At 37.8% G+C, this 24758-nt stretch overlaps 1 protein-coding gene and 1 pseudogene across 7 annotated transcripts in view; both read left to right on the top strand.

The window, feature by feature from the left end:
* The window catches only part of SENP7 (SUMO specific peptidase 7), a 192239-nt gene that overhangs the window by 38818 nt on the left and 128663 nt on the right, over nucleotides 1-24758 (top strand). For all 7 annotated transcript variants that reach the window (XM_007985973.3, XM_007985977.3, XM_007985976.3 and 4 more), the window contains one exon: nucleotides 18077-18174. In XM_007985973.3, the coding sequence (XP_007984164.3) occupies nucleotides 18077-18174 (98 nt within the window). The remainder of the gene's footprint in view (nucleotides 1-18076; nucleotides 18175-24758) is intronic.
* LOC119625635 (transcription factor BTF3 pseudogene) lies at nucleotides 18189-20902 on the top strand (annotated as a pseudogene).

Raw genomic sequence — 24758 nt, 5'->3', positions numbered from 1 at the left:
TCTGATAATCTTTTGTATTTCTCTGCTATCCACTGGAATGTCTCTTTTTTCATTTCTGAGTTTCTTTGGGTATGTGTTGGCCAGTCTAGCCAGTTGTTTATTAGAATTATCTTGAAAAAAACCCTTTTTTCCATTGATTCTTTGTATTATGTTTTTAAAAGTCTTTCTGTTTTCTTTAGTTTTGCTCTGATGTTTATTTTCTTTTCTCTACTAACTTTTTTTTTTTTTTTGAGGTGGAGACTCACTCTGTCACCCAGGCTGGAGTGTAATGGCGTGATCTTGGCTCACTGCAACCTCCACCTCCCAGGTTCAAGCGATTCTCCTGCCTCAGTCTCCCGAGTAGCTGGGATTACAAGTGCCCACCACCACACTCAGCTTATTTTTGTATTTTTTGTAGAGAGGGGGTTTTACCATGTTGACCAGGCTGGTCTCAAACTCCTGACCTCAAGTGATCCACCCACTTCAGCTTCCCAAAGTGCTGGGATCACAGGCATGAGCTACCATGCCCGGCCATTTACTAATTTTGTTTTGGCTTGTTCTGACTTTCCTATTTTTTTTTCAGGTGCATTATTAGTTTTTTTTACTTAAATCTTTGTACTTTTTTTGTCATACATATTTATTGCTATAATATTCTCTCTTAATAGTGCTTTTGCAGTATCTTACAGGCTTTAAATGCTGAATTTGTATTTTTACTTGTTTCAAGATGTTTGTTGATTTCCCTCTTAATTTCTTCCTTGACTCTGGTCATTCTGGAGCATGTTGTTTAATTTCCATGTATTTATATCGTTTCTAAAGTTCTCGTTATTGGTTTCTAGTTTTTTTTTTTTTTTCCTTTGTGGTCTGTGAAGATGTTGATATGATTTTGATTTTTAAAAATTTGGTGAGGTTTTAGGCCACACCATTCAGGACATAGGCATGGGCAAAGACTTCATGACTAAAATACAAAAAGCTATTGCAACAAAAGCCAAAATTGACAAATGGGATCTAATTAAACTAAAGAGCTTCTGCACGGCGAAAGAAACTACCATCAGAGTGAACATGCAGCCTACAGAATGGGAGAAAATTTTTGCAATCTACCCATCTGACCCAGGGCTGATATCCAGGATCTACAAGAAACTTAAACAAATTTACAAGAAAAAAAAACCCCATCAAAAAGTGGGCGAAGGATATGAACAGACATTTCTCAAAAGAAGACATTTATGTGGCCTACAAACATGAAAAAAGCTCGTCATCACTGGTCATCAGAGAAATGCAGATCAAAACCACAATGAGATACCATCTTACGCCATTTAGAATGGGAATCATTAAAAAGTCAGGAAACAACAGATACTGGAGAGGATGTGGAGAAATAGGAATGCGTTTACACTGTTGGTGGGAGTATAAGTTAGTTCAACCCTTGTGGAAGACTGTGGCAATTCCTCAAGGATCTAGAACCAGAAATACCATTTGACCCAGGAATCCCATTAGTGGGTATATATCCAAAGGATTATAAATCATTCTACTATAAAGACACATGCACACATATGTTTATTGTGGCATTCTTCACAATAGCAAAGACTTGGAACCAACCCAAATGCCCATCAATAATAGACTATATTAAGAAAATGTGGCACATATACACCATATAATACTATACAGCCATGAAAAAGAATGAGTTCGTTTCCTTTGCAGGGACATGGATGAAGCTGGAAACCATCATTCTCAGCAAACTAACACAGGAACAGAAAACCAGACACTGCATGTTCTCACTCTTAAGTGGGAATTGAACAATGAGAACACGTGGACACAGGGTGGGGAACATCACACACTGGGGCCTGTCGTGGGGTGGGGGGCAAGGGGAGGGATAGCATTAGGAGAAATACCTAATGTAGATGATGGGTTGATGGGTGCAGCAAACCAGCATGGCACATGTATACCTATGTAACAAACCTGCATGTTCTGCACATGTATCTCAGAACTTAAATAATAAAAAAATTGTTGATGTTAGCTTTGTGGCCTCACAAATGGCCTATTCTGGAGAATGTTCTTTGTGCTCATGAGAAGGATGTGTAATCTATAGCTAGTGGATGAAATGTTCTGTAAACGTCTGTTAGGTTCATTTGGTCTATAGTGCAGAAAAGTTCAATTTTTTTTGGTTTGTTTTCCTTCTACATGTTGAAAGTGGGATGTTTAATTCTCCAAGTATCATTGTATTGGGATTTAGCTTTCTCTTTAGTTCTCATATTTGCTTTATTTATCTGATTGCTCCTGTATTGGGTGTATATGTTTATAGTTGTTACGTGCTCTTGCTGAGTTTTTCTCTTTATCAATATGTGATGACGTTTTTGTCTCTTTTTATTTTTATTTCAAGTTTTGCAATATGTTTATTTTTTTCCTTCAGTTTTATTTTAAGTTCCAGGGTACATGTGCAGGATGTGCAGGTTTGTTACATAGCTAAATGTGTGCCATGGTAGTTTGCTGCACAGATCAACCCATCACCTAGGTATTAAGCCAAGCATCCATTAGCTGTTCTTCCTGATGTTCTTTTTCCCCTCCGTCCCCCTGACAGGCTCCAGTGTGTATTATTTCCTACCAATGTGTTCTCATTGTTCATCTCCCACTTATGAGTGAGGACATGTGGTGTTTGGTTTTCTGTTCCTGCATTAGTTTGCTGAGATAATGGCTTCCAGCTCCATCCATGTCCCTGCAAAGGACATGATCTCTTTCCTTTTTATGGCTGCATAGTATTCCCTGATGTACATGTACCACATTTTTTAAATCCAGTCTATCATTGATGGGCATTTGGGTTGATTCCAGTCTTTGTCATTGTGAATAATGTTGCAGTGAACATGTGTGTGCATGTATCTTTATATTAAAATGCTTTATATTCCTTTGGGTGTATACCCAGTAATGGGATTGCTGGGTCAAATGGCATTTCTGCTTCTAGATCTTTGAGGAATCACCACACTGTCTTGTCTCTTTTTAAGTTTTTTTTTTTTTTTTTTAAACTTAATGTCTATTTGTCTGATGTTAAGTATGGCTACTCCTGCATACTTTTGGTTTCCATTTGTATGGGATATATATATATATATTTTGTATTCATCATATATTTTGTATATATATGTATGTATTCATCACATCCCTTCACTTTCACTTCATCTATGTCTTTATAGGTGAAGTGAGTTTCTTGTAGGCAGCATTCTGTTGGGTCTTGTGTTTTATCTATTCAGCCAGTCTAAATCTTTTAATTGTGGAATTTAAACCAGTTATGTTTAAGGTTGTTATTGGTAGTGAAGACTTACCGCTCTCATATACCTCAAAATAATAAGAACCATGTATGAGAAGCCCACAGCCAACATCGTACTGAATGGGCAAAAGCTGGAAGTGTTCCCCTTGAAAACTGCCAGAAGACCAAGATGACCACTCTCATCACTCCTATTCAACATAGTATTGGAAGTCCTGGCCAGGGCAGTCAGATACGAGAAAGAAATAAAGGGCATCCAAGTAGGAAGAGAAGAAATCAAACTATCCCTGTTTACAGACAACATGATCCTAGATCTAGAAAACCCCATATTCTCAGCCCAAAGTCGTCTTAAACTGATAAGCAACTTCAGCAAAGTCTCAGCATACAAAATCAGTATCCAAAAACCACTAGCACTCCTATATACCGACAACAATCAAACTGAGAGCCAGATTAGGAACGAACTCATTCACAACTGCCACAAGGAGAGTAAAATACCTAGGAATACATCTAACGAGGGAGGTGAAAGATCTCTTCAAGGAGAACTACAAAACACTGCTCCAAGAAATCAGAGATGACACAAGCACGTTGCATGCTCATGGATAGGAACAATCAATATCGTTAAAATGGCCATACTGCCCAAAGCAATTTATAGATATAATGCTGTTCTTATCAAACTACCAAGGACATTCTTTACAGAACTAGAGAAAACTATTTTAAAATTCATATGGAACCAAAAAAGAGCCCGAATGGCCAAGGCAATCCTAAGCAAAAAGAACAAAGCTGGAGGCATCATGCTATCCAACTTCAAGTTGTACTACAGGCACACTGTACTACAGGCACAATGGAACAGAATAGAGAGCCCAGAAATAAGACTGTATACCTACAACTATCTGATCTTTGGCAAACCTGAAAAAACAAGCAATGGGGAAAGGATTCCTTATTCAGTAAATGGTGCTGGGATAACTGGTTAGCCATATGCAGAAAATTAAAACTGGACCCCTTCCTTACACCATATACAAAAATTAGCTTGAGATGGATTAGAGACTTAAGTGTAAAACCTCAAGCTGAAAACTCTGGAAGACAGCCTAGGCAATACCATTCAGGAGATAGGCATGTGCAAGGATTTCATGATAAAGACACCAAAAACAATTGTGACAAAAGCAAAAATTGACAAATGGGACCTAACTAAACTAAAAAGCTTCTGCACACCAAAAGAAACTATCAGCAGAGTAAACAGACAGTGTACAGAATGGGAGAAAATTTTTGCAAACTGCATCAGACAGAAGTCTAATATACTGCATCTATAAGGAACTTAAACAAATTTACAAACAAAAAACAACCCCATTATAAAGTGGGCCAAGGACATGAACAGATACTTTTCCAAAGAAGACATACGTGCAGCCAACAATCATATGAAAGAAAGCTCAACATCACTAATCACTAGAGAAATGCAAATCAAAACCACAGTGAGATACCATCTCACACCAGTCAAAATTGCTATTATTAAGAACTCCAAAAGTAACAGATGGTGGTGAGGTTGTGGAGAAAAAGGAATGCTTATAAAGTGTTGGTGGGAGTGGAAATTTGTTCACCCATTGTGGAAGACAGTGTGGCCATTCCTCAAAGACCGAAAGACAGAAATACCATTCACCCCAGCAGTCCCATTACTGGGTATTTACCCAAAGGAATATACATTGTTCTATTATAAAGACGCATACACACATATGTTTATTGCAGCAGTATTCATAATAGCAAAGACATGGAATCAACCTGAATGCCCAGCAATGTTATACTGTATCAAGAAAATGTGGCACATATACACCGTAAAATGAGATCGTGTCTGTTGCAGGGACTTGAGTGGAGCTGAAGGCCATTATCCTTAGCAAACTAATGCAGGACAGAAAACCAAACACCGAATGTTCTCACTTATAAGTGGGAGCTAAGTTATGAGAACACATGGACACAGAGGGGTACAATACATGCTAGAGCCTTTCAGAAGGTGGAGGGTGTGAGGAGGGGAGAGCATCAGGCAAAATAACTAACGAGTACGAGGCCTAATATCTGGGTGATAAATAATCTGTATAACAACCCCCCATGACACAAGTTTACCTATGTAACAAACCTACACAGGTACCTCTAAACTTAAAAGTTTTAAAAAAAGGACTTACTGATTTTGTTAATGATTTTCTGACTGTTTTTATATCTCTATTTCTCTCCTTTTATTGTTTACTTTTGTGATTTAGTGGTTTTTAAAAAATTATTTTTTATTATACTTTAAGTTCTAGGGTACATGTGCACAATGTGCAGATTTGATACATAGGTATACATGTGCCATGTTGGTTTGCTGCACCCATCAACTCATCATTTACATTAGGTATTTCTCCTAATGCTATCCCTCCCCTAGCCTTTCAACCCCCGACAGGCCTCAGTGTGTGAAGTTCCCCACCCGGTGTCCAAGTGATCTCATTGTTCAATTCCCACCTACGAGTGAGAACATGCAGTGTTTGGTTTTCTGTCCTTGTGATAGTTTGCTGAGAATGATGGTTTCCAGCTTCATCCATGTCCCTGCAAAGGACATGAACTTATTCTTTTTTAAGGCTGCATAGTATTCCATGGTGTATATGTGCCACATTTTCTTAATCCAGTCTATTATTGATGGACATTTGGGTTAGTTCCAAGTCTTTGCTATTGTGAATAGTGCTGTCATAAACATATGTGTGCATGTGTCTTTATAGTAGAATGACTTATAATCCTTTGGGTATATACTCAGTAATGGGATTGCTCGGTCAAATGGTAATTCTAGGTCTAGATCATTGAGGAATTGCCACACTGTCTTCCACAATGGTTGAACTAATTTACACTCCCACCAACAGTGTAAAAGCGTTCCTATTTCTCCACATCCTCTCCAGTATCTGTTGTTTCCTGACTTTTTAATGATTGCCATTCTAACTGTCATGAGATCGTATTTCATTGTGGTTTTGGTTTGCATTTCTCTGATGACTAGTGATGATGAGCATTTTTTCATGTGTCTGTTGGCTGCATAGATGTCTTCTTTCGAGAATTGTCTGTTCATATCCTTTGCCCACTTTTTGATGGGGGGTTATTTTTTTCTTTGTAAATTCTGGATATTAGACCTTTGTCAGATGGGTAGATTGCAAAAATTTTCTCCCATTCTGTAGGTTGCCTGTTCATTCTGATGGTAGTTTCTTTTGCCGTGCAGAAGCTCTTTAGTTTAATTAGATCCCATTTGTCAATTTTGGCTTTTGTTGCCATTGCTTTTGGTATTTTAGACATGAAGTTCTTGCCCATGCCTATGTCCTGAATGGTATTCCTTAGGTTTTCTTCTAGAGTTTTTATGGTTTTAGGTCTAACATTTAAGTCCTTAATCCATCTTGAATTAATTTTTATATAAGGTGTAAGGAAGGGATCCAGTTTCAGCTTTCTACATATGGTTAGCCAGCTTTCCCAGCACCATTTATTAAATAGGGAATCCTTTCCCCATTTCTTGTTTTTGTCATGTTTGTCAAAGATCAGATGGTTGTAGATGTGTGGTGTTGTTTCTGAGGTCTCTATTCTATTCCATTGGTCTATATCTCTGTTTTGGTACCAGTACCATGCTGTTTTGGTTACTGTAGCATTGCAGTATAGTTTGAAGTCAGGTAGCATGATGCCTCCAGCTTTGTTCTTTTTGCTTAGGATTGTCTTGGCAATGTGGGCTCTTTTTTGGTTCCATATGAACTTTAAAGTAGTTTTTTTCCAATTCTGTGAAGAAAGTCAGTGGTAGCTTGATGGGGATGGCATGGAATCTATAAATTACCTTGGGCAGTATGGCCATTTTCACGATATTGATTCTTCCTCTCCATGAGCATGGAATATTCTTCCATTTGTTTGTGTCCTCTTTTATTTCCTTGAGCAGTGGTTTGTAGTTTTCCTTGAAGAGGTCCTTCACATCCCGTGTAAGTTGGATTCCTAGGTATTTTATTCTCTTTGTAGCAATTGTGAATGGGAGTTCACTCATGATTTGACTCTCTGTTTGTCTGTTAAGGGTGTATAGGAATGCTTGTGATTTTTGCACATTGATTTTGTATCCTGAGACTTTGCTGAAGTTGCTTATCAGCTTATGGAGATTTTGGGCTGAGATGATGGGGTTTTCTAAATATAGAATCATGTTATCTGCAAGCAGGGACAATTTGACTTCCTCATATCCTAACTGAATACTCTTTGTTTCTTTCTCTTGCCTGATTGCCCTGGCCAGAACTTCTAACACTGTGTTGAATAGGAATGGTGAGACAGGGCATCCTTTTCTTGTACTGGTTTTCAAAGGGAATGCTTCCAGTTTTTGCCCATTCAGTATGATATTGACTGTGGGTTTGTCATAAATAGCTCTTATTATTTTGAGAAATGTTCCATCAATACCTCGTTTATTGAGAGCTTTTAGCATGAAGGGCTGTTGAATTTTGTTGAAGGCCTTTTCTGCATCTATTGAGGTAACTGTGCTTTTTGTCGTTTCTGTTTATGTGATGGATTATGTTTATTGATTTGCATATGCCGAACCAGCCTTGCATCCCAGGGATGAAGCCGACTTGATTGTGGTGGATAAGCTTTTTGATGTGCTGCTGGATTTGGCTTGCCGAATCTCCTTGTGTCTCCATCTCCTTCAGTTCTACTGTGATCTTAGTTATTTCTCGCCATCTGCTAGCTTTTGAATTTGTTTGCTCTTCCTTCTCTAATTCTTTTAATTGTGATGTTAGGGTGTCAATTTTAGATCTTTCCTGCTTTCTCTTGTGGACATTTAGTGCTATAAATTTCCCTCTACACACTGCTTTAAATGTGTCCCAGAGATTCTGGTACGTTGTGTCTTTGTTCTCATTGGTTTCAAAGAGCATCTTTCTTTCTGCCTTCATTTTGTTATTTACCCAGTAGTCATTCAGGAGCAGGTTGTTCACTTTCCTTGTAGTTGTGTGGTTTTGAATGAGTTTCTTAATCCTGAGTTCTAATTTGATTGCACTGTGGTCTGAGAGATAGTTTGTTGTGATTTCTGTTCTTTTACATTTGCTGAGGAGTGCTTTACTTCCAATTATGTGCTCAATTTTAGAGTAAGTGTGATGTGGTGCTGAAAAGAATGTATATTCCGTTGATTTGGGGTGGAGAGTTCTGTAGATGTCTTTTAGGTCCGCTTGGTGCAGAGTTGAGTTCAATTCCTGGATATCCTTGTTAACTTTCTGTCTCGTTGATCTGTCTAATGTTGACAATGGGGTGTTAAAGTCTCCCGTTATTATTGTGTGGGGGTGTAAGTCTCTTTGTAAGTCTCTAAGAACTTGCTTTATGAATCTGGGTGCTCCAGTATTGGGTGCATATGTATTTAGGATAGTTAGCTCTTCCTGTTGAATTGATCCCTTTACCATTATGTAATGGCCTTCTTTTCTCTTTTGATATTGGTTGGTTTAAAGTCTGTTTTATCAGAGACTAGGATTGCAACCCCTGCTTTTTTTTGCTTTCCATTTGCTTGGTAGATCTTCCTCCATTACTTTATTTTGAGCCTATGGGCATCTTTGCACATGAGATGGGTCTCCTGAATACAGCACACTGATGCGTCTTGACTATCCAATTTGCTAGTCTGTGTCTTTTAATCGGGGCATTTCGCCCATTTACATTTAAAGTTAATATTGTTATGTGTGAATTTGATCCTGTCATTATGATATTCGCTGGTTAGTTTGCCCATTAACTGATGCAGTTTCTTCATAGCGTTGATTGTCTTTACAATTTGGCATGTTTTTTCAGTGGCTGGTACCGGTTGTTTGTTTCCATGTTTAGTGCTTCCTTCAGGAGCTGTTGTAAGGCAGGCCTGGATGTGATGAAATCTCTCAGCATTTGCTTGTCTGTAAAGGATTTTATTTCTCCTTCACTTATGAAGCTTAGTTTGGCTGGATATGAAATTCTGGATTGAAAACTCTTTTCTTTAAGAATGTTGAATATTGGCCCCCACTCTCTTCTGGCTGGTACAGTTTCTACCGAGAGATCTGCTGTTAGTCTGATGGGCTTCCCTTTGTGAGTAACTCGACCTTTCTCTCTGGCTGCCCTTAACACTTTCCGTTCATTTCAACCTTGGTGAATCTGACAATTATGTGTCTTGCAGTTGCTCTTCTCGAGGAGTATCTTTGTGGTGTTCTTTGTATTTCCTGAATTTGAATGTTGGCCTGCCTTGCTAGGTTGGGGATGTTCTCCTTGATAATATCCTGAAGAGTGTTTTTCAACTTGGTTGCATTCTCTCCATCACTTTCAGGTATAGCAATCAAACATCGATTTGGTCTTTTCACATAGTCCTATATTTCTTGGAGGCTTTGTTCATTTCTTTTTACTCTTTTTTCTCTAACCTTGTCTTCTCGCTTTATTTCATTAATTTGATATTCAATCACTGATACCCTTTCTTCCACTTGATTGAATTGTCTATTGAAGCTTGTGGATGTGTCACGAAGTTCTTGTGCCATGGTTTTCAGCTCCATGAGGTCATTTAAAGTCTTCGCTACACTGTTTATTCTAGTTAGCCATTTGTCTAATCTTTTTTCAAGGTTTTTAGCTTTGAACATCCTTCTTTAGCTTGGAGAAGTTTGTTATTACTGACCTTTTGAAGCCTACTTCTGTCAACTCGTCAAAGTCATCTCCATCCAGCTTTGTTCTGTTGCTGGCGAGGAACTGCGATCCTTTGGAGGAGACGAGGTCCTCTGATTTTTAGAATTTTCATCTTTTCTTCTCTGGTTTCTCCCCATCTTTGTAGTTTTATCTACCTTTAGTCTTTGATGTTGGTGATCTACAGATGAGGTTTGGGGGTAGATGACCTTTTTGTTGATGTTGATGCTATTCCTTTCTGTTTGTTAGTTTTCCTTCTAACAGTCAGGTCCCTCAGCTGCAGGTCTGTTGGAGTTTGCTGGAGGTCCACTCCTGACCCTGTTTGCCTCGGTATCACCAACGGAGGCTGCAGAGCAGCAAATAGTGCAGAACAGCAAATATTGCTGCCTGATCCTTCCTCTGGCAGCTTTGTCCCAGAGGGGCAGCCGCCTATATGAGGTGTCTGTTGGCCCCTCCTGGGAGGTGTCTCCCAGTTAGGCTACACTGGAGTCATTGACCCACTTGAGGAGGCAGGCTGTCTGTTCTCAGAGCTCAAACACTGTGCTGGGAGAACCACTGCTCTCTTCAGAGCTGTCAGACAGGGACGTTTAAGTCTGCAGAAGTTGTCTGCTGCCTTTTGTTTAGCCATGCACTGCCTAGAGAGGTGGAGTCTAGAGGCAGTAGGCCTTATTGAGCTTCAATGGGCTCTGCCCACTTTGAGCTTCCCGGTCACTTTGTTTACCTACTCAAGCCTCAGCAATGGCAGACGCCCCTCCCCTAGCCAGGCTGCCATCTTGCAGTTCGATCTCAGACTGCTGCGCTAGCAGTGAGCAAGTCTTCATGGGTGTGGGACGTGCCGAGGCAGGCATGGGAGAGAATCACCTTTTCTGCTGGTTGCTAAGACCTTGGGAAAAGTGCAGTATTTGGGCAGGAGTGTCCCGTTTTTCCAGGTAGCCTGTCATGGCTTCGCTTGGCTAGGAAAGGGAAATCCCCTGACCTCTTGCATTTGCAGGGTGAGGTGATGCCCCTTCCTGCTTCACCTTGCCCTCTGTGGGCTGCAGCCCACTGTCCAACCAGTCCCAGTGAGATGAACTAGGTACCTCAGTTGGAAATGCAGAAATCACTCGTCTTTTGTGTCTTCTGCGTCGATCACGCTGGGAGCTGCAGACTGGAGCTGTTCCTATTTCACCATCTTGGAACGCCCAGTTTGGTGGCTTTTTGTATTGACAGCATGTGACTCCATTCCTCTGTCTTATTTGTGTTTCTGCTCTACTATTGAGTTTTGTACTTTTGTGTGTTTCTTTGAGAGTTTTAAGACTGCATTAAGCGTTTTTGTAGTGTAGTGTGATGAATTCCCTTAATTTTTGCTTGTCTGGGAAAGATGTTATTTGGCCTTTATTTTTGAATGATAAGTTTGCTGAATCTAGTATTATTGACTGACATTTTATTTTCAGCACTTGCAATATATCATCATATGCCTGTAAGGTTTCTGCTGAGAAATTTGTTTTTAATCTTATGGGGATTTTCTTACATGTGATTTGATATTTTTCTGACTATTTTTAGAATTCTGTCTTTGATGTTTCAGTTTGACTGTGATACACCTTGTAGAAGCCTTTTATGGACTGAATGTATTTGAGGAATTTTGTACTCCTGTATCTTCATGTTTTTATCTTTTGCAAGACTTGGGAAGTTTTCAGCTATAATTTTTTTCAAATGTTTTCTTCCATTTCTCTTTCTTCTGAAACTCCCATAATTTGAACATTTGGTTGCTTTATGGCATCCCATATGTTATGTAGGCTTTCGTCATTTTTTAAAGTTGTTTTTCACCTTTGTGTCTGAATGGGTTATTTTTTAAAAAACCTGTTTTCAAGTTCAGAAGTTCTTCTGCTTAATTTTGTTTATTACTGAGGCTCTCAACTGTATTTTACATTTCATTGAAATCTTCAGTTGTAGGACTTTTTAAATGATATCAATCTTTGTTGAATTTCTCATCGAGATCATAAATTGTTTTCCTAATTTTTTGGATTATTTATCTTTTTTTTAAAAAAAATCACTAGTTTCTGTTGTATCCTAATTTTGATTTTTTTCCAGCATTCCGTACATTTCCTTTTCTTATGGGTCTCTTACTGGAAAATTATTTTGTTTCTTTGGAGGTTTCTTGTTTCCTTGCTTTTTCATGTTTCTTGTGTCTTTTTGTTGGTGTCTGTGTTTATTGTAACAGTTGTTTTCTTCCAATTTATTCATTAACATTGGTAGGAAAAACTTTTTCCTGTAGATATATTTATAGTGCTGGTTCTGTGAAGGGGTTTGCTGATTTTACATAGACACAGTCATGTAATCTTTTATGATTTTTTGGATTGTAACTCTTGTCAGCAGTGTCGGAGTTCCTAAATGACGAAGACTGCTTTTGTTAATGGCAGCCATAGTGAGGCTTTGCTGAGCGTGGGGACTCCAGGTGGGGTGCTCCTTAAGCACCAGTAATAATGGCGGTGGGCTGGGTGGACTTGTCATTAGTTGCCTTAGTGGTGTGTGTGGGTGCCAGTGTGGCTGGGTGCGTTGAGCCAATCCCCAGACCTCTAGATGATTTGTGTAGGCAGTGGCAGTGGCAGCTATAGGTGGGGTTGGCTTGTTGTCAGGTTTTTGGAAGGCATGTTTCTGAGCCAGTTGGGGAGTGGATCGATGCCTAGGCCTCTGGAGGATGATGTGTACAGGTGCTGATGGTGGGCAGAGTGGATCTCTCTTCATGCTCCCCCACCCCCAATGGTGTGTGTGGGTCTTGGTAGCAGTAGGTGGGTAGATTGTTCCCTAGGAACCCTGATGATATGCATTGGACGTTGAGGAGTGTGGATTGATTTTTGTTTCTCCGGATGACACGTGGGGGTGCCAGTGGTGGTGGGTGGGCCACTTTAAACTTTTTGTTACAATGTATTTTCATTCTTTTTTTAAAAAAGCATAACATTAAATTTACATAAGCATCTGTTTCCTTTCTGTTCTTCAGATTGAATAATTTCTACTGGTCTATCTATTTCTAGATCCACTGACCCCTTTTTAGTATCCTTTCTTCTCTTTAGGCCAGCGGTCCCCAACCTTTTTGGCATCAGGTTTCATGGAAGACAATTTTTCTATGGACCCACGTAGTGGGGCAGGTGGGATGATTTTGGAATGATTCAAGCACATTACATTTATTGTGCACTTTGTTTCTGTTATTAATACATTGTAATACATAATTAAATAAGTATACAACTTGCCATAATGTAGAATCAATGGGAGACCTGAGCGTGATTTCCTGCAACTAGATGATCCCATCTGGAGGTGATGGGAGACAGTAACAGATCATCAGACATTAGATTCTCATAAGGAGCATGCAACCAATATCACTCATATGCACAGTTCACAATAGGGTTTGTGCTTTGAGAATCTAATGCTGCCACTGACCTGACAGGTGGTGGAGCTGAGGTGGTAATGTGAGTGATGGGGAGCGGCTGTAAATACAGATGAAATTTCACTTGCACACTTGCCACTCACCTCCTGCTGTGCGGCTTGGTTCCTGGGGTTGGGGACTCCTGCTTTAGGCCATTCAGTGCTTTTTAAAATTTGGTCATGTTACTTTGTAGTTTTCAAAGTGCCATTTGTTTCTTTTTTACTTTTGTTTCTCTGTTGAGATTTTCTGTCTTTTTACCTCTTTGAAGAGAGTTCATCCTCTCAGAGAACAGTATAATAGCCACTTTAAAGCTTTTTTTTCTGGCTGTGTGTGGTGGCTCACACCTGTAATTCCAGCACTTTTGGAGGCTGAGGTGGCTGGATCACCTGAGGTCATGAGTTGGAGACCAGCCTGGCCAAGATGGTGAGACTCAGTCTCTACGAAAAATACAAAAAATTTGCCAGGCATGGTAGTGGGTGCCTGTAATCCCAACTACTTGGGAGGCTGAGGCAGAAGAATTGCTTGAACCTGGGAGGCGGAGGTTGCAGTGAGCTGAGATCATGCCACTGCACTCCATCTCAAATAAATAAATAAATGAATAATTAAATAAATAAATAAAATGAAATTTTTTTCTGATAATTTCAACATCTCTGTCTTCTTCTACTTGTCTGCTCTTGATTCTCATCTTTTGTGAGTTGTTGAGATTTCCTAGGTTCTTTATATGCCAAGCAGTTTTTGGATTATATCCTGGGCATTTTGAATATTAAGTTGTAAGTCTCTGGGTCTTGGTTAGATTGCAGGTTTGGTATTACTTTGAGTTCACCAATATCATTCTTAGCACATACTCTTCAGGGTCCTAAGATAGCTTTGCCATGAAGTCTGTCTAGAATTCTTAGTTGCACTCAGTGGGAGAAGCAGAGAAGATTATTCTTATTCCATTTTGTTTCAAGTAGAATTCTTGCTCATTTTTAAAATCTGAGTTTTTATTTTATATATATATATATACACACACAGGGTTTTCCTGTGTCACCTAGGCCTGAGTGCAGTGGTATGATTATAGCTCACTGCAGCCTCAAACTCCTAGGCTCAAGTGATTCTCCTGCCTCAGCCTCCTGAGTAGCTGGGACTACAGACATGTGCCACCACCTTTTTTGTAGAGATATGGTCACACTATATTTATCAGACTGGTCTCAAACTTCTGACCTCAAGTGATCTTCCTGCCTCAGTCTCCCAAAGTGTTGGGATTACAGGCATAAGCCACTGTACCTGGCTCAATCTGAGTGTTTAGTCTTTGTTATTGATATACAGGAATTTTTTATATAATAAGGATATGAGTCTGTTGTCAGGATGTGTATTGCAAATACTTTCAATCTGTAGCTGTTTTATTTCTTAATTGTATGTCTGTTGATGAGCAGAAATACTTGATTTTGACGAATCTAGTTTATCAATTTTTTCCTTTATTCTTAGTGGTTTCTTCTTTTTTTTAGATAGAGTCTCATTCTTTTGCCCAGACTGAAGTGCGGTGGCATGATCTTGGCTCACTGCAACCTCTGCCTCCTGGGTTCCAGCGATTCTCGTGCCTCAGCCTCCCTAGTAGCTGGGACTACAGGTGTGCACCACCATGCTGAGCGAATTTTTGTATTTTTAGTAGAGTTGGGATTTCATCGTGTTGCCCAGGCTGGTCTCGAACTCCTGGCCTCTAGCGATCCATCCACCTTGGCCTCCCAAAGTGCTGGGATTACAGATGTGAGCCACTGCACCCAGTCTCTTTATTCTTAGTCCTTTCCTTTCCTTTCTTTCCCTTCCCTTCCCTATCCCCTCCCCTCCCCTCCCCTCCCCTCCCCTCCCCTCCCCTGCCCTGCCCTGCCCTGCCCTTTTTTTGTTATTGTTGTGACAAAACACATGTAACAAAATTTACCATATTAGCTATTAATTGCATTCAATTTAGTGGCATTTAGTTCACTCACAGTGTTGTGCAACCACTTTCTCTGTCTAGTTTCAGAACTTTTTCATCACTCCAAATGGAAACTCTTTAACCATTAAGCATTCACTTCTTATTTTATCTCTTTATTCCCCCAGCTTCCCAGCCCCTGGAAATTACTGCTTTGTTTTCTGTTGCCTGGATTTTCCTGTTCTAGATATTTCACAAAAACAGAATCACGCAGTATATGATCTTTTGTGTCTATGGCTTCTTTCACTTAGTACAAATGCTTTCAAAGTTCATCCATGTCATAGTATGTGGTAGTACTTTAGTTCTTTTTATGGTCTAATAATATTACATTATATGGATATATCACATTTGTTTATCTGTTCATCTGTTTGTATTGTTTCTGCCTTTTTTGCTATTATTGAATAATGCTTCTATGAACATACGAGTATCTGTTCGAAAACCTGTTTTCCATTCTTTTGTTTTATACCTAGGATGGGAATTTCTGTGTCATGTGGTAATTTTATGTTTAAGTTATTGAGGAACTGCAATACTGTTGTTTTTTTTTTTTCTTACAGTAGCTGTACCATTTACATTCCCACTAGCAATGTATGAAGGTTCCAGGTTCTTTATATAGTCACCAACACTTATTTTTTTTCCTCTCTTGCTCTTTTACTTCCTTTTCCTTCTCCTCTCTTCCTTTCATTCCTCATCCTAGTGGGTACGAAATGATATGTCATTGTGGTTTTGACTTGCATTTTTTTGTGTGTTTTGATATAAACTTTAGGGGTATTTTTCCTTCTTCTGGGAAGAATGTTATTTATATTTTTTATAGGGATTTTGGTGAATCTATAAATTTCTTCATTTAGTGTGGACATTTTAACAATGACATTTCAACAGCATTGATTCTTTTTTCATTTTTCCTTTTTTGTTCTTGAAGGAGATAAACAATATTGATTCAAACCATGACCGTGGAATATCTTTCCATTGTTTTGGCGTTCTCTAGTTTCTTTCATCAATGTTTTATAGTTTTCATTGTGGAGATCTTTCACTTTGGTTTGGATTTGCATTTCCTAATGACTAATGACATTGAGTGTCTTCTAATGTGCTTTTTGTCATTTGTGTAGTTTTTTTGGAGAAATATCTATTCACATTCTTTGCCCATTAAAATATTTTTGTCTTTATCTTACTGAATTGTAAGAGGTTTTTTTTTTGTTTTTTTTTTGTTTTTTTAAATTTTGAACACTATACCTTTTTTCTTTTAAGAGATGGGGTCTTACTGTGTTGCCCAGGCTGGCCTGAAACTCTTGGCCTCAAGCAATCTTCCTGCCTTGGCCTTCCAGAGTGCTGGAATTACAGGTGTGAGCCACTGTGGTTGGCCTGGATACTGTATTTCCTCCCATTTGGTGGGTTGGTTGCCTTTTCACTATTCCAGTAGTGTTCTTTGATGAATAAAAGTTTGAAATTTTGCTGATGTCCAATTTATCATTTTTCTGTTGTCACTTGTGGTTTTTTGGTCATATCTGTGAAATCATTGCCAAATAGAAGTCATGAAAATGTACTGCTGTTTTTTTTTCTAAGAGCTTCATAATTTTAGCTCTTGTATAATATTTAGGTCTTCTCTCCATTTGAATCTATTTTTGAATATGGTGTGAGGCAAGGGTCCAAGTTCATACTTTTGCGTGTGGCGGTTTAGTTGTTCTAGAATTATTTGTTGAAAGTTTTTTTTTCTCCCATGAAAGGTTTTGGCATCCTTGTTGAAAATCAATTGTTGGTCCTAGTTATATGGGTTTATTTCTAGACTTTCAATTCTGTCCAATAAATCTGTATGTTTACCCTTTGCCAACATTGTTTTGATTACTATAGCTTCATAGTAAATTTTGAAGCTGAAATGTGAGTCCTCTAATTTTTTCTTGTTCTTCAAGATTATTTTGGTTCTTCTGAGCCTCTCGCAATTAATCGTCAGATCAGTTCGTCCATTTCTGCAAAACAGGCTGTTGGAATTTTGGTAGGGAGTGAATGGAACCTGGAGGTCACTTTGGGGAGTAATGCCCAACTGCTAACCAAAATAGTTTATATAGTTAGTAAAGTCTTTCAGTCCTCGATTAGGGGATGTCTTTTTCATTTATTTGGGTTTATTTATTTATTTATTTATTTAGCTCTTTCCTAAAATTTTCCATGTGGCAGTTCATAGGTAACTAACTTTAATATCTTTCAATTGTTATAAATGCAGTTACTTTAGAATCATAGACCCTATTTAACCTTCTTTTTTTTTTTTTTTTTTTTTTTTTTTTTTGAGACAGAGTTGCGCTCTTTTTGCCCAGGCTGGAGTACAATGGCGCGATCTCAGCTCACTGCATCCTCCGCCTCCCGGGTTCAAGCGATTCTCCTGCCTCAGCCTCTCGAGTAGCTGGGATTACAGGCATGCGCCACCATGCCTGGCTAATTTTTGTATTTTTAGTAGAGACGGAGTTTCTCCATGTTGGTCAGGCTGGTCTTGAACTCCCGACCTCAGGTGATCCACCCACCTTGGCCTCCCAAAGTGCTGGGATTACAGGCGTGAGCCACCGCGCCTGTCCGTTAACCTTGTATGTAATAATTTTCATTACTTCCTTTAAATACATTCCAGATTTTAATAGCTGTTTAAGCTTTGGAATCTCAAAGTATTGGTTTTTTGATTAAAGTTACCTTGGTATTTTAAAATGTCGTCCTAGTATTTTTTGGTGGATTTACATTTCTGCATTAGCAAGAGAGCCAGATATTCCATAGATTGCACTTATTATTTTTCTCTGAACTACTATGTATTTGATTGTTTATAACAAATTTCCAAATAAAAAACATTTTAAATGCCTCTTGTCATATTGATATGTTTATTATTAAAATTTCATTTTTTTCCTAGTGGGAAAGAAACCTAAGGAATAAAGTCATCTCTCTAGACCATAAAAATAAAAAACATATCCGAGGGTGTCCTGTCGCTTCCAAGTCTTCACCAGAAAGGTAAGATATGTGTGTGTGTGTGTGACATAGTGTGGGCTTGTCCTATAAAATGTGACCATAAATGATTTATTTTAGCTTGTTGTATCTCAATTATGACCACAATGTTTAAAATAGAAGGTTTCAATTCAGTAGCCTCTAAGATTCTTTCAGTCTCTTAACTTTCTGCGATTGTTAGTATCTTAACTCCCTTGTTTTTGTGCATTTGGAACATCTTGATAAGCTTTTGCTGATAATGCAAGAGTTATACATATGATGATTGACTCATTATTTGCGATCAGCAGTGAGAAAGGGTGCTCGGTTTCTTCTTCTCCTTTGTTTTTTAAAGGCTAGTCAAATGAAGCAGTGGGAATGGAGCAGAAACAAAGACATCTGCAACTTGTAATCAACTGGTTTTAGATACCTCTGTACTTGGGCCAGCCAAAAATGCTCCATTTAGCAACTATTGTCCTATAGTCACAGTGCTAACAAATTATTTGGGTAGGGGAATTAAATATCTGGAGGATTCAAATTACAGTTGTTACTGGAAATAATTTAGAGTATTTCAGAATTGGACATAAATCAATGATTAGAAAGTTGTTATTTTAAAAAGAGTATTGAATTTTCTTTTCAACATAGTGAATGAAAAAATGAGAATAGCAAATTATGATTATTGGAAAGTCACACAAATTTAGAAGAGTCAGTGGGGTCCTTGAATTTATGTCAAAGTACTTCTATAAACTACTTAGTCTACTTCTCCCTTTTCAAGTAAATTGTGTGTAGGAAATATAAACATATATTGGCGACTCCATAGCAGTTTATGAGCCTCTTGACATACCATACCATGGATAACTTGTCAAGGTGAATAAGGCAGGTCTGTTGATGCAATGATGATGCTTTCATCCTTAGAACAAGCACACATTCAGTATTCAGACTTGGTTTCCCAAAAAGATTTACATAAAAAAATTATACTTGGTTTGAGAGATGGAATGCTAGAAGTAAAGGAATGATAATTTTTAATTAATAAAGCCAAGCCACATTTTCTGAAAGGTTTGCACATACGAAGTTGTTTTATCTTATGGGAGACATATCCTGAAGACTTTGCATGCTTCAAAACATATATAATTCCCCTTTAGTTGCCGTCTTGCATCCCTGCATGTGTGTGCCTAATCTCAGCTGGCCCTCCTGAGACCCTGTGAGCACCAACCCTAATTCCCTGCATGTCCCCTTACCTGCTCTGACAGGATGAAAGAAACAATCATGAATCAGGAAAAACTTGCCAAACTGCAGGCACAAGTGCACATTGGTGGGAAAGGAACTGCTTGTAGAAAGAAGAAGGTGGTTCATGGAACAGCCACAGCAGATGATAAAAAACTTGAGCTGTCCTTAAAGAAGTTAGGGGTAAACAGTATCTCTGGTATTGAAGAGGTGAATGTGTTTACAAACCAAGGAATGGTGATCCACTTTAACAACCCTAAAGTTCAGGCATCGCTGGCAGCAAACACTTTCACCATTACAGGCCATGCTGAGACAAAGCAGCTGACAGAAATGCTACACAGCATCTTAAACCAGCTTGGTGCAGACAGTCTGACTAGTTTAAGGAGACTGGCTGAAGCTCTGCCCAAACAGTCCGTGGATGGAAAAGCACCACTTGCTACTGGAGAGGATAATGATGATGAAGTTCCTGATCTTGTGGAGAATTTTGATGAGGCTTCCAAGAATGAGGCAAACTGAATTGAATCAACTTCTGAAGATAAAACTTGAAGAAGTTACTGGGAGCTGCTATTTTATATTATGACCGCTTTTAAAGAAATTTTTGGTTATGGATATGATAAAATCTAGATCTCTAATTTAAGCCCAAGCCCCTTGGACACTGCAGCTCTTTTCAGTTTTTGCTTATACACAATTCATTCTTTGCAGCTAATTAAGCCGAAGAAGCCTGGGAATAAACTTTGAAACAAAGGTGATTAAGGTTCTTTGCCTAGTAAAAAGCAAAAAACAAAAAACTTATATCATTCAGGCCGGGCACGGTGGCTCACACCTGTAGTCCCAGCACTTTGGGAGACCGAGGCAGGTGGATCACTTGAGTGCAGGAGTTCAAGTACAGCTTGGGCACCATGGCGAAACACCATCTCTACAAAAAACTAATAAAAGTAAAAATTAAAAAATACTTACTTAAATCTCACTTTTCCATAAGAATGCTTGTAAAGTGGTGGGCACAGGTTCTTTGGGATATCAATCAATAACTTTGTAACATATTGCTTTAATTTTGCCTTTTAGTTTTCTGGCATTATCACTAATATTTTTTTCAGTTTATTTTCTGCTAAATTGTCAGCCTAGCATAAAAAGATAATTGTTTGGCCTTCCTTATAGAATTTATGACATCTGACTTCTCTTCCAGAGTTAGTGATTTTCAGGCATGGTCACAGCATTAACATTATAACATCTATTTAATATACACTTAATGATATTGTTAGAGGATAAAAAGTTTTTAAAATTCAGTAGCAGTAGAAATTGAATTAAAAATACAATAATGAACCAAATCACCATATTTTTAATAAATAAAAAGAACAGTGTGGTTGACATGATCCTGACAAAGGAAAATGATACATTTTTAAATTGATAAAAGTGATGTAGCCAACAGGCATTAGTGTAATTAGTTTTATAGTTTACTCAGCCAATTTTTGAATAATAGAATGTGATTTTTGACAAATTTTTAAAATCTAGAGGGCTTTGTATTATTTCAAAATTTTATACTGAAGACGCATATATATGTCTTTTATATATATAACTAATTTATATTAATATATAATTAGTTCAAATTCACAATGTTAAAATGTTCATAAATTATTTCTGGGGGATGTATATGAATATTAAAAAGTAGAATTTAAAAATGTATCTCTGATGTGTGGTAGAAAGGACCTGAGTCATTTCCAAATCCTAGTTGTCTTAATCTAGGAGGGGGCATCTTGTCTATACTTCAGTTTTTCTCTACTGAAAGTTCTGGAGCTTTTGATTCTTAACCTTTTTCTGAATGTTCTGCTTCTAAAAGGTAGGTAAAATGGGATGGTTAGGATATCTAGAATATCTGGAAACTAAGGTGGGATGGAACATGATGAGTTGTTTAGATGAAACTGGGTTATGACAGTTAAGTTAGTAGGCACAGTTAGGAAGTGACTTTGTTCAAAACAACAGGAATGGGAAATTATGATGTATTTGCTTCACAGCACAAGGATTTTGTAAACTTCTCTTGGGCACATTATTTTTAGAAGAGAAACAGTTTGGTTTTTCTGTTTTAATGGGATTCTTTTTTCCTCTCTTGATCTCATTTTCACTATCAATGAGCTTACAGAATTTGTACCTACAGATTTAGGTCTCTTGTAGTGTAATTTTTTAAAATTTAAATTAAAAATTTAAATTAAAAATCAAATTGTGCTGTTCTTCCTACTCCACTAATTATTTGGTGTATCGGTCGTGAGAGTACACGAGCAATATCAGATTGGAACTGAAAATCCTCTATTATAATTATGGCAGCTAATATCTACTGAGTACTTATTATATGTTAGGCATTAGGCTAAGCCTGAACTGTCTTATTTAATTTTTATAAGTCTGTGAGATGTAAGTAGCTTTGGCCTTATCTCATATTGAGGAAATTTAGGCCTTCTTACTATAATGGAGAGGAATGTTATTAATGCATCTCTAGGAAACCTAGTCCAGTATTAACAGACTTAAATTTTTGTTTTAATAACATTGAATTCTTCTAGGCTATCTGAAAAATTTTATAAATTGCTGCTGTGCAAAGGGAAGTCAAAGCAACAAAAATACAACTGGAGAGGGGGAAAAAGTTTCCATATGTTTGTATTACTTTGGAACTGCTGACTCTATCTCCTGTGTTTGATCTTACTTTAAAGATTGTAATACTTCTTAGTGCTTTTTTAAAAATTAAGTTTTATTGTGATACAATTTACACATCATCAAATTCACCCATTTTAATTCAATAATTCAATAATTTTTAGTATATTTACAGAATTGTGAGCCATCACTACAGTCTGGTGATGGTTTTAGAACATCCCATCATGCAAAGAAACTGCTCTTTTGCAACCATTTTATATTCTCACCTACAACTGTAAGCAACCACTAACCTTATAAGATTTGATTTTTTGGACATTTCATATAGACAGAATCATACAATATATTTGTTCTTTTTCATCTGGCTTTCATCGAGCATAATATTTTTGAGGTTTGTTAATATTGTAGCATATATCAGTATTTCATTTCTTTTTACACCACATTCTGTTTATTCACCAGTTGGATTTTTATGTTGTTTCCACTTCTTAGCTATTATGAGTAATGTTGTCATAAACATTCCTGTACAAGTGTTTGCAGGTGTTTGTGTAGACGCATGTTTTCTTTTTTCTTTTTCTTTTTTTTCTCTTGAGATGGAGTCTCACTTTGTTGCCCAGTGGTACATTGGTGGAAAACACTTTGCCCAGTGGTGCAGTGGTGGAAAACAGCTCACTGCAGCCTCGACCTCCCAGGCTCAAGCGATCCTCCTGCCTCAGCCCACCAAGTAGTTGGGACTACAGACATGCATCATCATGCTTGGCTAATTGTATTTTTAGTAGAGATGAGGTTTTGCTCTGTTGCCCAGGCTGGTCTTGAACTCTTGAGCTCAAGTGATCTGCCCACCTTGGCCTCCCAAAGTGCTGGGATTATAGGTATGAGCCACTGTGCCCGTCCTAAGACATATATGTTTTCATTTATCTTAAACGGATAACTAGGATTAGAATTGCTGTGTCATGCATTAATACTGTTTAACTTTTTGAGCAACTGCTGAACTTTTTTCAAAATGACTGTACAATTTTACATTCCCACAGCACTGTATGAGGGATTCATGTTTTTCTGCATCCTCACCAGCAGTTATCTCCTTCCATCGTTCCTTCCTCTTTCTTTTTTCTTTTCTTTTCTTTTGTTTCCTTCCATCTTTCATCCTAGTGAGTGTGAAGTGGTACCTCATTGTGGTTTTGATTGCCATTTCCTAATAACTAAATGATGTTGATTGTCTTTTCATGTGCTAATTGGTCATTTGTATGTCTTTTTGAGAATTGTCTAATCAGATCCTTTGCCCATTTTAAAATTGGATTATCTTTTTGTTGTAAGAGTTAAAAAATATTTTCTGGGTACAAGTCCCTTATCAGGTATATGATTTTCATATATTTTATCTGATACTTTTGGCAAGTTTCTCACTCTCTTGATGGTGTCCTTCGAAACATAAAAGATTTTAAGTTTTGATGAAGTCCCATTTATCTATTTTTCTTTTGTCTCTGTGCTTTTGGTGTCATATCTAAGAAACCATTGCCTAATCCAAGGTTGTGATCCTTTACTCCTGTGTTTTCTTCTAAGAGTTTTATAGTTTTAGCTTTTAGATTTAGGTCTTTGATCCATTTTAAGTTAATTTTTAGGTATGGAATGAAATAGGCACCCTAATTAATATTTTTGCCTTTGGATATTCATTTGTCCCAGCACCATTTGTTGAAAAGACAATGGTGTCTCTTCATTATTTTCCATTGAATTGTCTTGGAATCTTTGTGAAGTATCAGTTAGTTGATAGTAAGTGTTAGTGTTTATTTCTAGATTCTCAGTTCGCTTCCGTTGTTCCATATGTCTGTCCGTATGCTGGTGCTGCCATGTGCTATTGCAGCTTTGTAGTAAGTTTTGAAATTGGGAAGTGTGGGTCTTACAACTTTTTTTTTTTTCAATATTTTTTGGAGCCGTTCTGGGTTTCTTGCATTTTCAGTTGAATTTTAGAGTCAGCTTGTCATTTAAAATAAAAAACCAGCAAGGATTTTGACAGAGATTGTATTGAATCTGTAGACTAAATTGGGGAATATTGCCATTTTAACAATATTGTCTCCAGATTAATAAACATGGGATGTCTTTCCATTTATGTCCTTTATAATTTTTTTCAATAGTGTTTTGTAGTTTTCAGTGTGTTTTTGCCTTTTTTTGGTTAAATTTATTCCTAAATACTTTCTTATTTCTGAAGCTATTATGAATGGAATTGTTTTCTATTTTTAGATTTGTATTTATTTATGTTTTTGAGACAGGATCTTGTTCTGTTGCCTGGGGTGGGGTGCAGTGGCATGGTCATAACTCATTGTGGTCTTGACCTCCTGGGCTTAAGTGATCCTCATTCCTCAGCCTCCAAGTCTCTGGGACTACTGGTGCATGCCACCACGCTTGACCAATGTTTTGAATTTGTAGAGATTGGGTCTCATTGTGTTGCCCAGGTTGGTCTTGAACACCTGGTCTCAAGCAATCCTCCTTCCTTGGTTTCCCAGAGTATAGTATTATAGGGATGAGCCATTGGGCCTGGAATTGGTCTCTTCATTCATTTCCTCTTGGATTTCCAATTTTTAAGCACATAGTTGTTCATATTAATAGTAGTGTCTAATGATCCTTTGTATTTCTATGGTATCAATTTTTATGTCTCACTTTTTGTTTTCAATCTTGTTGGGGTCTTTCTTTTTTTCTTGGTTGGTCTAGCTCGTGGTGTATCAGTTTTATTTTTTCAAAATGCCAACTTTATGTTTGATCTTTTTTTAAGT

This window comes from Chlorocebus sabaeus, chromosome 22 (genome assembly GCF_047675955.1).
Source record: "Chlorocebus sabaeus isolate Y175 chromosome 22, mChlSab1.0.hap1, whole genome shotgun sequence".
Classification (NCBI taxonomy): Eukaryota; Metazoa; Chordata; class Mammalia; order Primates; family Cercopithecidae; genus Chlorocebus; species Chlorocebus sabaeus.
Note: the sequence above shows the minus strand (reverse complement) of the source record. Positions and strands in the feature narration are given on the sequence as shown.